This window comes from Solanum verrucosum, unplaced genomic scaffold, assembly GCF_900185275.1.
Source record: "Solanum verrucosum unplaced genomic scaffold, falcon-dt-bn FXZP01000277.1, whole genome shotgun sequence".
NCBI classification, from domain to species: Eukaryota; Viridiplantae; Streptophyta; class Magnoliopsida; order Solanales; family Solanaceae; genus Solanum; species Solanum verrucosum.
The window spans coordinates 793,464-806,952 of record NW_026019945.1 but is presented as its reverse complement, the minus strand read 5'-3'; the positions used below and the strand labels follow the sequence as shown (position 1 = coordinate 806,952).

The 13,489-nt window shown below is 33.7% G+C and overlaps 2 protein-coding genes across 3 annotated transcripts; one reads left to right on the top strand and one right to left on the bottom strand.

Annotated features, from left to right (window-relative positions):
- Positions 1-1,368: 1,368 nt before the first annotated feature.
- LOC125807143 (calcineurin B-like protein 3) lies at positions 1,369-7,803 on the top strand. Of its 2 annotated transcripts, none has more exons than XM_049486912.1 (10): positions 1,369-1,510; positions 2,454-2,535; positions 2,637-2,770; positions 3,441-3,523; positions 3,696-3,755; positions 6,088-6,196; positions 6,281-6,333; positions 6,939-7,019; positions 7,539-7,651; positions 7,746-7,803. In XM_049486912.1, exons 3-10 carry the CDS (start codon positions 2,668-2,670, stop codon positions 7,801-7,803), a joined length of 660 nt encoding a protein of 219 aa, XP_049342869.1. In that variant the 5' UTR covers positions 1,369-1,510; positions 2,454-2,535; positions 2,637-2,667. The 2 variants fall into 2 exon arrangements, with proteins under 2 accessions (XP_049342869.1, XP_049342870.1); XM_049486913.1 differs by lacking the exon at positions 1,369-1,510 and adding an exon at positions 1,780-1,848.
- Positions 7,804-9,129: 1,326 nt separating this feature from the next.
- LOC125808785 (heat shock cognate protein 80) lies at positions 9,130-12,974 on the bottom strand. The gene is made up of 3 exons (XM_049488451.1): positions 12,755-12,974; positions 11,264-11,405; positions 9,130-11,153 (listed from the first exon to the last, which is right to left on the bottom strand). The coding sequence occupies exons 1-3, from the start codon at positions 12,875-12,877 to the stop codon at positions 9,319-9,321; spliced, it is 2,100 nt and encodes a 699-aa protein (XP_049344408.1). The 5' UTR covers positions 12,878-12,974; the 3' UTR covers positions 9,130-9,318.
- Between the last annotated feature and the right edge of the window lie 515 nt (positions 12,975-13,489).

Below are 13,489 nucleotides of genomic sequence, written 5' to 3'. Positions count from 1 at the left end.
GGATTGAACTACCTACTAATTATTTAGAGGTCAATCATAGAACACCAAAAGCTAAATTTTATTTACATCTGAAATAAATGGTTAATACATATAAACTTGAGTTAATTTTTGTATTTGAAAAATCTTTTTTTGGAGAATTTGTAATTTTATCTTATAATATGAAATAATGAGATGAAATCAGCGTAAAATTACATATTCAAAGGTTGATTTAATCTTGTAATTTCATATCATGATTGAAATCGCATGGCCAAACGTCTATTAATAATACTGTATTAGATATTATATGTTACTTATTGATGACATGAAATGATTTGACCTTTTTTGCAAAATATAATAAACAAAATAATATTGGACCAGTACTTTAATAGTTACTTTTGGCCCACCTCCTTAGTCCTTACTATGGACCATTAAACGAATGGGCTTTCTCCATTAAAACTCCTTGGGCCCATCTTAACATTTGTACTTTTTTCTTTCTTTTAACTTTTATTTGTTTTATTTTCTTTGTTTGTACTATTGGGTACAGTTGTATTCTTCCTTACTTCCAACACCAATTAAGAATATTTAAATATATAGGAATAAGACACAAGTATTTCATAGACTATGATTAAAATATATGAGATACTAATACATTTTAATTGAGCTAAAGTCTTATTACCCCGAACCCATTTTTTGTAATTTGTTCACTTTTTTTTGGCTTAAGTGGCATCCAAACATCTCCCTCGCGACTCAACTATGTGGAGTCACTCAATGTGCCACGTAAGCCAAAAGATGAATAAAATTACAAAAATAAAATAAAAATTGAGGGATAATAAGACCTTAAATTAGTCAATGTGTGTCTACGGGGGATATATAGTCACACTATCATATGAAGGTAAATAAATTGTTTCTAATAGATCCTCAGCTCAAGTATTACGTATCAACATCAAATATTGAAAGAAAATACTGCAATAAAGAAGTCACGTGAAAAAAACCAAGTAAACAAGGACAGTAAAAACAGTAAATGATAAAAAACAATGAAAGTAAAGAATACAACAAGTAATAAAAGAATCGATAGATTAAATTTTGATGAATTGATTAATTCCTCATTTACGTCAAAAACTTTCATCGATAGCGAAAAAACAGATTAAACAAGGACAATAACAACAATAAACGACAAAACAATCGAAACAAAGAAAACAACAAGTAATAAACGAATCCATAGATTAAATTTTGATGAATTGATTAATTCTTCATTTACGTAACAGACTTTCACCGATATCACTAGATTGTAAAATATTAACATGTATGCATTTGACAGCTGGCAAACATGGGTGGGCCTAATATCAGACATTTGGGGCACCATCAGAGACCCATAAAATATAATTTATAGTTTCCGACAAGGACACAACTTATTGCAAATTACAAAAAACCAAAAAAAAAAAAAGGTTAAGGAGCATCCTTCTTCTCCTGCCTCAAAAATTCATCTCTGATTTGCAATCATCTCAAATTAAATCTCCATTTATTCATAAACGTAAGTTTTTTTTTTTGTTTCCCTTTTTGATTTTTGATTCTCATGTTAATTTTTTGTAATTATTAGATCTGTTTGTTAATCAAATCGAACTGTTTGATCTAATTGAATTTTTATGTGATATACAAGTCTGTTTTTGTGTAATTTAATGTGGGGTTTGTATAATTTTGTTGTTTATATAAGTAATATTTCGAAATTAAAGCTAAATTTGAGTTTAGATATAAAGATTAAATTTTTAAAGAATTCAATTCCGATCGCCCTGCAGAAAGGAATGTGAAAATGGCGTGAACAGATTAGCCAAGGTTTTTTAGCAAGTTCTCACTTATGAATTAATCATCGAGGTGACTGTTCGTTTCATTTTTATTAATAAAAGAATGATCTTTTGCTGTTGTGTGGTCTTTGAGGTTTAGTGTTATTGTTGAGTTTGTATCGAGGTGACTTCGTTTCATTTTTATTAATAAAAGAATGATCTTTTGGTGTTGTGTGGTCGTTGAGGTTTAGTGTTATTGTTGAGTTGTATTCGAGGTGACTGTTCGTTTCATTTTTAGTAATAAAAGAATGATCTTTTGGTGTTGTGTGGTCTTTGAGGTTTAGTGTTATTGTTAAGTTTGTACATTGATGTTGAACCTGAAATCTATGAATTATAAGTCAATTTGTGGAATGGGGGACTGGGGTTATAGTATAATTAGTTGTAGAAGAAGAAAAAGTTGCAACTTTTTGATTTTTGTTCGAATTATGCAATCGGTGAGGTTGAAGAGATACGTTAAGTTATGGTGGTAAAATGGCGGGATTGAAACTGCATGAGAAGAGGATAATCAATAATGAGATTTACGTTGAAAGATTTGACCATGTTGACGGAATTAGATGGCATGTTTTAGTGCATCTTTTATTAGTTTCAGTAGATATTTATGGAACTAAATTGTGTATTGACATGTTGATATGGCAGATATATAGCTGCATATAGATAGGTTTCAGAAACTTTCAGTATTTTGGATTCATAAATAGACATAACAGAGAATGGTCGAAAGGTTAGTTTTGCTTTTTTCATGTCCGAGAGACGTTTCTTTGATACAAATGATCCAATTAAAATAGATTTTTGACTTCGTCTTCTGCCATTCTTGTTGAACAGATATGGAGTGTTTTGAATCTGAGACGTTACCATGCTGCAGTTCTTAGGTTCTTACCTTTCGAGGTGTTGCGATCTTGATTTTAAGCAATCGGGGGGCCTCGACGATCCTGAGATACTTGCACGAGAGACAGTTTGTATGCTACTTGGACATTTTGTGATTTTTTCCTAGAAACATAAAATGATTATGGAAAATAACAAAAGCAAAGTCAAACTGGTTCTGAGCTTTTTCCTTTTCTTAATGGTTTTATTTCCATGATTTGTACCATCATTTTAAAGCTTATTACGGTTCTATGAAAACGGATAGCATATGCTCCTTTTGACCCAATTTATAAGACGTTCTTCCCATATCGGGATGTATCAAAATGTTTGATACCATTCCCTTCCAAAGGAAATTCCTCACAGAATTTACGGTCATTAAGTTGGTTAGATTGTTATACATTGATATTCTAACATTTGAGACTATGTAGCTTTCGAAAAACCGTCTCAATACTAATTTGATCTATAATCAGAATTTGCTATGTTGTTATTGTTGTAAAGCATTTGAAACTACTATAACCCATCCTCACAGAATTTACGGTCATTAAGTTGTTTAGATTGTAATACATTGATATTCTAACATTTGAGACTATGTATCTTTCAAAAAACCGTCTGAATACTAATTTGATCTATAATCAGAATTTGCTATGTTGTTATTGTCGTAAAGCATTTGAAACTTCTATAACCCATAGGTTGTTAGTGTCACGTGGTTTTTGCACTAGTAGAAGTACTATAACTGAGCCTACATTATCTTCTTTCTCGTTGCAGTTAGCGTCAGCGAGATTGAAGCTCTTTACGAGCTCTTTAAGAAGATAAGCAGTGCAGTGATTGATGATGGTTTAATCAACAAGGTTTGTTTCACTTGGTTTCCTAAGAACAATCTAGTATACTAGCATCAGAGCTCTAGCAATCCATTGTCATTGAAAAAGAACTATCTATGTGGTCTCTTCCTGGCATGGATGCTTAATATGTATTTATCTTCCGCTGTTCTTTTGGATTTTGAGTTTGTATCTTATCTTGCAGGAAGAGTTTCAATTGGCACTTTTCAAGACAAATAAAAAGGAAAGCTTGTTTGCTGACCGGGTACGTTCTCCTTAACTGCTATTAGACCTTTAAATGTAATCCCGATTTAATCGAATTTCATAAGAGTCCGTTACTCGCCGAAAATTAGATCTATTGTCTGTATCTTATTATTGCTATACAGCTGAAGCTGTTCTCGTCTAACAGATCAGCTAAGTTGCTCATCCTCTTTAAGTAAGGGAATATGATGGAGGAAGTACACCCATGCTTATTGTACTCCCTTCACATGCAGCGCATAGAATAAATTAGATTTTGATGGCATTCGTCAATGAAGTTTTTGGTCTGGCTGTCAAAGTGCACGCAAAAATTTCCATTACTGTCGAATATGATGAGGTATAGAAATGTGATTTGGTAGGGCCCAGCAAGATTAACTTTAATTATTATTTAAAAGGGAACTGGCATGGTTTTACAAAAGTATTCACTTTTAAAAGTATAATAATTGAAGGTTTGCGAAGGAAGCAAGAGGGAAACGAGGTTTAAGAATTTTTAAAGTCTCATGGGAATGAATATATCTAGGTTATCAATTTCAGTTTTATCCTTTAAAATTCTATTTTTACCTTATATGCTTTAATATTGGATGTCCAATGGTAGTCGTAGTCAGTGGCGGAGCTACAGTGTCTTCAAGGTGTCCAATTGGACACCCTTCGTCGGAAAATTATACAATGTATATAGCTCAAACGCTGTTTTAATTAAATATATTCTTTTGATTTGGACACCCTTGATAAATCTGCGAGGCACGGTCTAGCGGTAAAGCCTGCTCGCTTGGAGTTCCGAGTCACGGGATCGAATCCCATTTTTACTTTCATCCGCGCATTACCTATTTTAAACTAAAAAAAGGAAAGTTGAGTCTACCTTTATTGATTCAATAAGGGCACATTTTTAACTTTTCTTTTCAAAATTTAAGAATTTCTTAAGAAATAACTTTCAGAAATTATGTAAAAATAAATAATTAATTTTTACAATATGTTTTATTAAAATATTACTAAAGAAATCTTAAAGTTTAAAAATCCAAATTTACAAAATTTTCTTTAACAAAAAGTTCTTTATATATTACAAATTCTCACGATTCTCTTTCATTTGATTCTAGGTTTCTATCTTTCTACTCTTCGACAATTGCTAGTCTGTCTCCATCCGTCCCTTTGTGTCTACTGCCATGTGCCATCATAAGTTTACAAAATTGAAGTAGTGATGATTTTTAAAAGTGTCTCATATATAGAAAGAAAAGTTTTTTATATTATTACTTGTGAGTCTATGATTTTAAAAAATAATGAAAAAAATTGTGATGATGTATTGGATAAGGTGTTTATAGTAGAATTTTTTTTGTTAACTTCTTATGTTAGCTTTAATAATAAAATTGTAGCGCTATTATAATTTTTTAAATGATTTAGCTAAATATTGCGTAGGTGGACTTAAATTTTTTGTGAACTCATTCATTGATTCTTTTCATTGACTTTCTAAAATTTGGACGCCCTCGATAAAATTTCTGGCTACGCCATTGGTCGTAGTATAGCTCTTCTGCTCTTCATTTGCAAAAGTTTTGGATAGAGTTACTTGGTACCTATGGTGGTGGTGATGGAATGTAACATGGTACTCAATGGAATAGTTGAGGTACGCACAAGTTGATCCAAACATTATTTTGATATAATAAAGAAGTTATAAGCTTACTTATAGTTCACTTGAATGTGAGAGAAATTGCTTTGAGTTGAACATATAAGAAGTACGTTATTTGTATTACGAGATCATGCGTGAACAATTGTATTAAAGATATTTTACTCATTTTTCCTACAAACTAGTTCAAGATGAAGCAACTCTGTGATTTTACAATAAAATTAAAGATGTCACTGTAAAGGCTGCTAAATTTGCTTGTCCAATTTTTTGGACAAAATTGGTGGAGCTAATGGATGACAATTGGAATTCCATGAATATGGATAAGTATTTGACGGCGTATTTGGATTGACTTAGGGATATTTTATTAAGGCAAGTGGAGTTGGAATTCTTTCATAGTTTAAGACAGTTCAAGTTCAATTGTGATTTCATGAACGTCTTATATTAATATGGTCCAAATGTGATTTCAAATATTCAGGAATGTCTTTAGGACATGTGGATTTTGAATTTTGAGTAAATTTTGCAGGTTATGCTAGTTTTATGTGTTGTTATTGCATTTATTTTCTTTTTATTTTTTCTCTCCCTACAAAATGTGCTTACCTTCTAGTTTATCACCTAAATTCCAGGAACCTTGTCATTTTTAACATTTCTATTATTGGTCTGGAAGGTTGAGAAGACACATCAGATGGAATCATCTTTATTTCCCCCACTCTGACCTATCTAATTGTAGGTGTTTGACTTGTTTGACACAAAACACAACGGAATCTTGGGATTCGAGGAATTTGCTCGTGCTCTCTCTGTTTTCCATCCAAATGCACCTATCGATGACAAGATTGAGTGTACGTTTTATGTTTGCATTAATGAGTCATGACTATTAACTTTAGTTGGTCTCGACTGCTTCTAATGGTTTACTACTATTGCAGTTTCTTTTCAGCTATATGATCTCAAGCAACAAGGTTTTATTGAGAGACAAGAGGTAATTATAAACCTCACTAAGTGAAAGCGATCAAATGTCCCCAATCTTGAAAGTCTTTGTTAAAGTAGTTGAATGGCCTCTTGAGGCAAGGCAAAAGACATTAAACGGTCTGTGTCCAGGTGGGCAAAGCTCCACCAAGGGGTTTGCGTTTAGGGCTTTTAGTCTGATGAATGTTCCTTTTTACAGGCATCTTCTAGGTCTTGCATTGGGCGAGTCAAATTTCTAGTCCTTTTTGTGCTATATTTCAGATTAATATGGGATAATTTGGTTACCTCTGCCCCCGTTCTTTTTTTTTTCAACACTCCACATTCAATCTGATTTACTTCTCTATTACCATTTTTCTGTTTTTTCTAAAACTTCCGACAACTATTCCGTTAGTAGTTTACTCATTAAAGCATAGCCTTTATCTAACATTTTAGCCTTCTCAAGTACTGGTCGCCACAATATGTTGAATGTTTCATAATCTATTGTCCTACTTTATTATGTCCCGGTTTTAGTTGCTCTAATTATGAAACCTCATTGATGTCTCTTTTTGAGCTTTATTAACTAACATTACTTGTTTGTGTGCTTTTTGATAAGATAAAAGACGTGGCTTTTGAGTGCAGGTAAAGCAAATGGTGGTGGCTACTCTTGCGGAGTCTGGTATGAACCTCTCTGACGATGTGATAGAGAGCATAATTGACAAGGTGCTTCATCAACCTAAAAAGTACTTGTTTCTGCATGTTGTATAAGTCATACATAACAATAGTGATTCACCTTTTAGTCTTCTGACTATCTATCTATGTTGCTAAGTTTATGATGGCTTGGAATTTATCTTAGACCTAAGGGAAAGTCTACGTTTTCAATCCCCCGAGGGTACCATAATCTTATCGCATTTTTTCTTATTTTATTGATCTGGTGCTGCTGCTCAGAATTTGTTGTCTTATCATCACTGCTATCCTTTGGAACGTTTTGGGCTTTGAGTCTAATTTTGTGTGAAATTAAGGAACCAGATGCATTTAATTGTCGTGCAAGCTCGATGCTGAAATTACAAGATTGCTCACTTATTTGACTTTTGTTTTCTATATTTAGTTACTTACATGTCTGCAAATGCATTGGGACAAACTCGTGCTCACATTTCATCTTCCCGACCCATTCTCCTCATATAGATAAAAGTATTGTCATGGAACCTTTTTATGATTAACTATGTCTCCTTGTTTTATCAGACTTTTGAAGAAGCCGATACGAAGCATGACGGAAAGATTGATAAGGAGGAATGGAGAAACTTAGTGTTGCGACATCCTTCACTTTTGAAGAATATGACCCTCCAATATCTCAAGTAAGTGACACATGAAATATTAAACATGTTTAGGTAGTTATTGTTTTTTCCTAGTATTAATTCATTTGCTAAAATATCTTCCTCCTCTAAACAGGGACATTACTACAACGTTTCCAAGCTTTGTCTTTCATTCAAGAGTTGAGGACACCTAATATATATTACTTTTCTTCTTTTGTTTTCTGGGAATCGTAGTTGGGCTGATTCCATGAACATATAACATTATGTTTGCTCTTTCCATTTTCTCCATGTTAAATTCGACATCTTCATGGTGTTTATTATTCTTTTTTGAATAGTTGTTTTGTGATTTATTTCTATGAATTGATGTCGAGTTTCTATTGAGTGATTCTTGGTACACACCATAATGTTGCATTTAGAACCAAACAAGACATCGTCTTGATTATAATAATACTATTCAAACCACAAGCAGGAAATTGCAGTGTGATTATCTGGCTCAAAGCCAAATGGGTGGCTTGAGGGTCTTAACATTGATGCGATGTGTGATAAGCGTACATGTATTTGAATCTTAACTAGTTGAATGTTAAAGTAGAAAAGAAAATCTATGTTGCACTTACCAACCGTCATGAAAACAACCAAACCAATTTATGCTATTTTTCAATAAAATCGTGGACTTTTATTCAAGTGTATAATTGTTTCGAATAATTGGGATGGTTTTTTTAATTTGTGAAAAAATTTTGAACCGAAAAACGTTATGTAAATATATTTTATATATTATCAATATGTTAAATTTAATATATAAATATATTTTCTAGCATTTTTCAAACATAAATATAACTTTAAGTCTGTCTAATGCCTCTGGTAACTAAACGACTTTGGGTCTTTGCTCTTTAATTAGTGTCTACTTAATTAGGTTTAAAATTAAAAGATATTATAATATATACTCTCTATCAAACAATACAACAAAACATATCCAAACATTCCTATTAAATATTTAATACAGCAACAAGATTATACATTCTTGTCTTTAAAAATTAAAGTGTTTCTTCAAGAACACATCTGTGAAAGAAATTATATTATCAGTAGTATATTCTGAGGTGAGATTTTAAAAATAAATTAATCAAACCGTACTAATTTCGAAGAGAAACCAATCATAGTGTTAAGAAACCTAATTTTGATCATATATTATAAAATACCCAAAAAATTGCAATCGTATAATTTTTAAAAAATAATCAACTTCATTGACACACCCTGAGGCACTAGAACTGATATTTTACTAAAAAAATGGTGAATATTTGTGACGGCTTAAAAAGTTATTCCATTCAGAAGATTACCCTCTCGTGAATGGCAGTTGAATCATTTTTGTTCTTCCATTCACTATAACCAAAATGCGTTACAAACTCTTCACCAAGTTAGCAAAATGAAACAACTTGCCCGTCATGTGATATTGGGTACCAAACTAATTATTTGGTCCAGGATTAGTAGGGGATCAAGTAAAACATTTCACAGAAAACATAAGTTGAGCAAGAAAAGGAACTAATATTAACCACGAATGTCAAAACAAAAAGAGAATTATAACCTAACATAGAACTGCCATTCTAAAAGAATGGCATTAAAACCCTATCACATATTGTTCTGATGGGATAAAGCAAAAACTAGAGAATAAGTAGGAAGGGAACCCATAAACTATCAAAACATTAATAATAATGAACTTAATCGACCTCCTCCATCTTGCTGCCCTCAGCGTCAGCTTCAGGATCCTCCAATGCTGGCATGTCGGCATCAACATCTCCGCTTTCCTCATCAATGCTCAAACCGAGTTTCAGCATCCTGTGAATTCTGTTGCCAAAGGTGTTTGGCTCCTCAAGGCTGAAACCTGAGGTTAGAAGGGCGGTCTCAAAAAGCAAGAGAACCAAGTCCTTCACAGACTTGTCATTCTTGTCTGCATCAGCCCTCTTCCTCAGCTCATCCATGATGGAGTTCTCTGGGTTGATCTCCATGGTCTTCTTGCTAGACATGTATCCAGCCATGCTAGAGTCCCTAAGTGCCTGTGCCTTCATGATTCTCTCCATGTTAGCGGTCCACCCATACTCACCAGTCACCAAACAGCAGGGAGAGTCCACAACACGGTCAGAAACAATAACCTTTTCAACTTTGTCTCCTAGCACATCCTTCATCACCTTACACAGTCCCTCGAACTTTTCCTTCAATTCTTCCTGCTTTTTCTTCTCATCTTCACTCTCATCAAGCTTGAGGCCTTCCTTGGTAGCAGAAACAAGCTTTTTGCCCTCAAATTCCTTCAGCTGACCAATTGAGTACTCATCAATGGCATCAACCATGTAAAGTACCTCATATCCCTTCTTCTTCAGTTTCTCCAGGAAGGGAGAGTTCTCAACAGCCTTCTTGCTCTCACCAGTAATGTAGTAAATATCATTCTGGCCCTCCTTCATTCTGGTTACATAGTCCTTCAAGCTGGTCATCTCATCACCACTCTTCGTGGAATGGTACCTCAGCAGTTCAGCAAACTTTGACCTGTTCTGAGAATCCTCATGGATTCCAAGCTTGAGGTTTTTAGAGAAGGCCTCATAGAACTTATTGTAGTCCTCCTTGTTCTCAGCAATTTCAAAGAAAAGCTCAACACACTTCTTCACCAAATTCTTGCGAATAACCTTTAGGATCTTGTTCTGCTGCAATGTCTCTCTGGAGATGTTGAGAGGAAGGTCCTCAGAATCCACAATACCCTTCACAAAGCTCAAATATTCAGGAATCAACTCCTCACAGTTATCCATGATAAACACACGGCGAACATACAGCTTGATATTGTTGGGCTTCTTCTTTGTGTCAAAGAGGTCAAAAGGAGCCCTTTTTGGAACAAAAAGGACAGCCTTGAACTCCAACTGGCCCTCAACAGAGAAGTGCTTCACAGCAAGATGCTCTTCCCAATCATTAGTCAAGCTCTTGTAGAAAGCAGCATACTCTTCCTTTGTGATCTCTTCTGGCTTCCTCATCCAAATGGGCTTCTGCTTGTTCACCAGTGACCACTCATTAGAAACTTCCTTAACCTTCTTCTTTTTCTTCTCCTCCTTCTCCTTATCCTCATCGACCTCCTCTACCTTTCCCTCCTCATCTTTCTTCTCCTCTTCCTCCTCATCATCAGAAATTTCCTTCTCTATGGTCTTCTCAACCCAAAGAGAGATAGGGTAGCTAATGAACTCAGAGTGCTTCTTAATAAGGTCCTTGAGCCTACGTTCTTCAAGGTATTCAAGCTGATCCTCCTTGAGATAAAGGACCATTTTGGTACCCCTGCCAAGGTTCTCACCAGATGTATCCCTGGTAACAGTGAAAGAGCCACCGGCTTGAGACTCCCAGACATACTGTTCATCATCATTGTGCTTTGTGGTCACAATAACCTTCTCAGCTACCAAGTAAGCAGAGTAGAAACCAACACCAAATTGACCAATCATGCTAACATCAGCACCAGCTGCAATAGCTTCCATGAACTCTTTGGTTCCTGACCTTGCAATTGTACCCAGGTTATTCACCAGATCTGCAAATAAAACAAAGAAGATCAGCAAATAGAAATGCAACATTAAGAACAGATAATATGGATGAAACTCTGGTTGAGCATCTAGCTTCCAATATGTTCCTACTACTTACCAGCTTTTGTCATACCAATACCACTATCAATGATAGTGAGAGTATTGTTGGTCTTGTCTGGGATAATATGGATGAAGAGCTCTGGTTGAGCATCTAGCTTGCTCTTGTCGGTTAAACTCTCAAAACGGATCTTGTCTAGAGCCTAAAAGTATAATCCCAAAATACAAAGAAATATCAGATATGGCATACAATTAACCACCAAATAACTAATAAGAACAAACATTTTATATCCTATGATACAATGGGATAGAGATAACAGAACAGAAGCCCTCAACAAGTAACATATTAATTTAAAAAGCTGATCGGGCAAACAAAATTCAAATCCCTGTATTAAGAAGCTGAATTAATCACAAGATTCTTCAACAAAAAATTATAACACAAATACAAGCGGGTATTTATTACTAAACCTCATATGCCAACTTAATTAATTAAACTCAATCAATTGTATACAAAATCATACACTAACACCATGATAACATCTCCATAGTATATATAACATTTAGATAACATCTAAAATAAACTTTAGAAGACACAAACCAAGCAAATGTTTGCATTACCTAGTCTAATAAAAAATAGGACCAATAGAAAACTACATAGAGCCTACTCTTATCAGCTAAGTTTTATGATGACAAAGCAGAACGCCGAATCAGGTGCTTTCAAATGGGCAACAAAACATGCAAAGATTGTCTGATATATGAACTGTTATGATATGACTGCTCTAAATTACTCAAATTATTTTTCGAAGCCACATAGGGTGATGGCACAATGGTATATCATCAACAAAACCATATAATAACACTATGATGATACCTACGTTCAGACTAGGGATCTAGAAAGACACAAAACACAAACCAGGCAAAATTTTACATTACCCTTGGAGATACATGACAAGACTCACTCCTCTCAGCCAAGTTTTAAGATGACAAAACAGAACAAAGCTCTGAATGATCCAGTTTCAGAATAAAAAAGACAGCGCTATGGAACTGCAGTATCCCAGACAATCACATCAAGCTATCCATGAATATAATACACATTAAAAACCTCAAAAAAAATTAAAATTAGCTGCTCTAATATAATCACAATTCACAATCAAAGAGAGCCATAGCACTACAATATATCCTAGAAGATCAGCTATCCACAACCACAATACATATAAGAATAACCTCCAAATAGAAACTAAACTTCTCTAAAATAATCATTACTTCAAAATCATGGAGAGCAATGGCACTACAGTAGCCTAGAAGATCACGTTAAGCTGTACACGAAGAAAATACATACAAAAACCTCGAAAAAAACTCATGCTGCTTCTTAATAATCAAACTTCAAAATCAAATAGATCACATTAAGCTATCTATGAAGACAATAAAAAAAAGCTCAGATCGCTCTAATATAATCAAATTTCAAAATAACAAAAAGCAATAAAACTACAGTATACTAGAAGATCGGAGTAATACAGAATGAAAAAGAAAAATTCAACCGTCGGAGACTTACATCGGAAGAATTGCTGATGAGTTCACGGAGAAAGATCTCCTTGTTGCTGTAGAAAGTGTTGATAATAAGACTGAGAAGCTGATTGATCTCAGCCTGGAAAGCAAACGTCTCTATGTCCGACATTTTTTTGTAGATCTAAAGAGCTGTTGCTACCAAGAAGAAAACTGAAAGGCGAGATGAAACACAAAGAGACTCGAAAGCAAGAGGAGGATCATGGGAAGTTTTTAGCGACTTTATATACTAGTCTATTTAGGGTTTCTAGATCCTTCTATGGGTATTCTTTATTTTTTTAAGTTTAATTTTCCTAATAATTGGATATGGAGAGGCGTATTTTAATTAAAGTTTTAATCAAGCTTTTACGTTTTCTTATCAAACATAACCCAATTTTGGGGAATTATATATTATTTTTTTAGGTGTTTTATTTTGGGATTTTTTTTTTGGTTTGATTATTTCGGATTTGAAAGAATTATGTTGAGCAAAAAAGGGATTTCCACACAATTTATTTGATTTTTGAAATTTTGAAGTCGAAATATTTGACTAAAAATATTTATTTATTTTCCAAATCTTTGATAATAATATTAAAATATAGAAATGTAATTTTTTATGTATATATTTTCATAACGCCCCATACCCATAATAATGAAATATAGTAAATATACGATTAAATTAGAAGTGTTTATATGATAAAATGTCATAAATATGGATGATAAGTTTTCTGTGGATTTTGGTTTATTT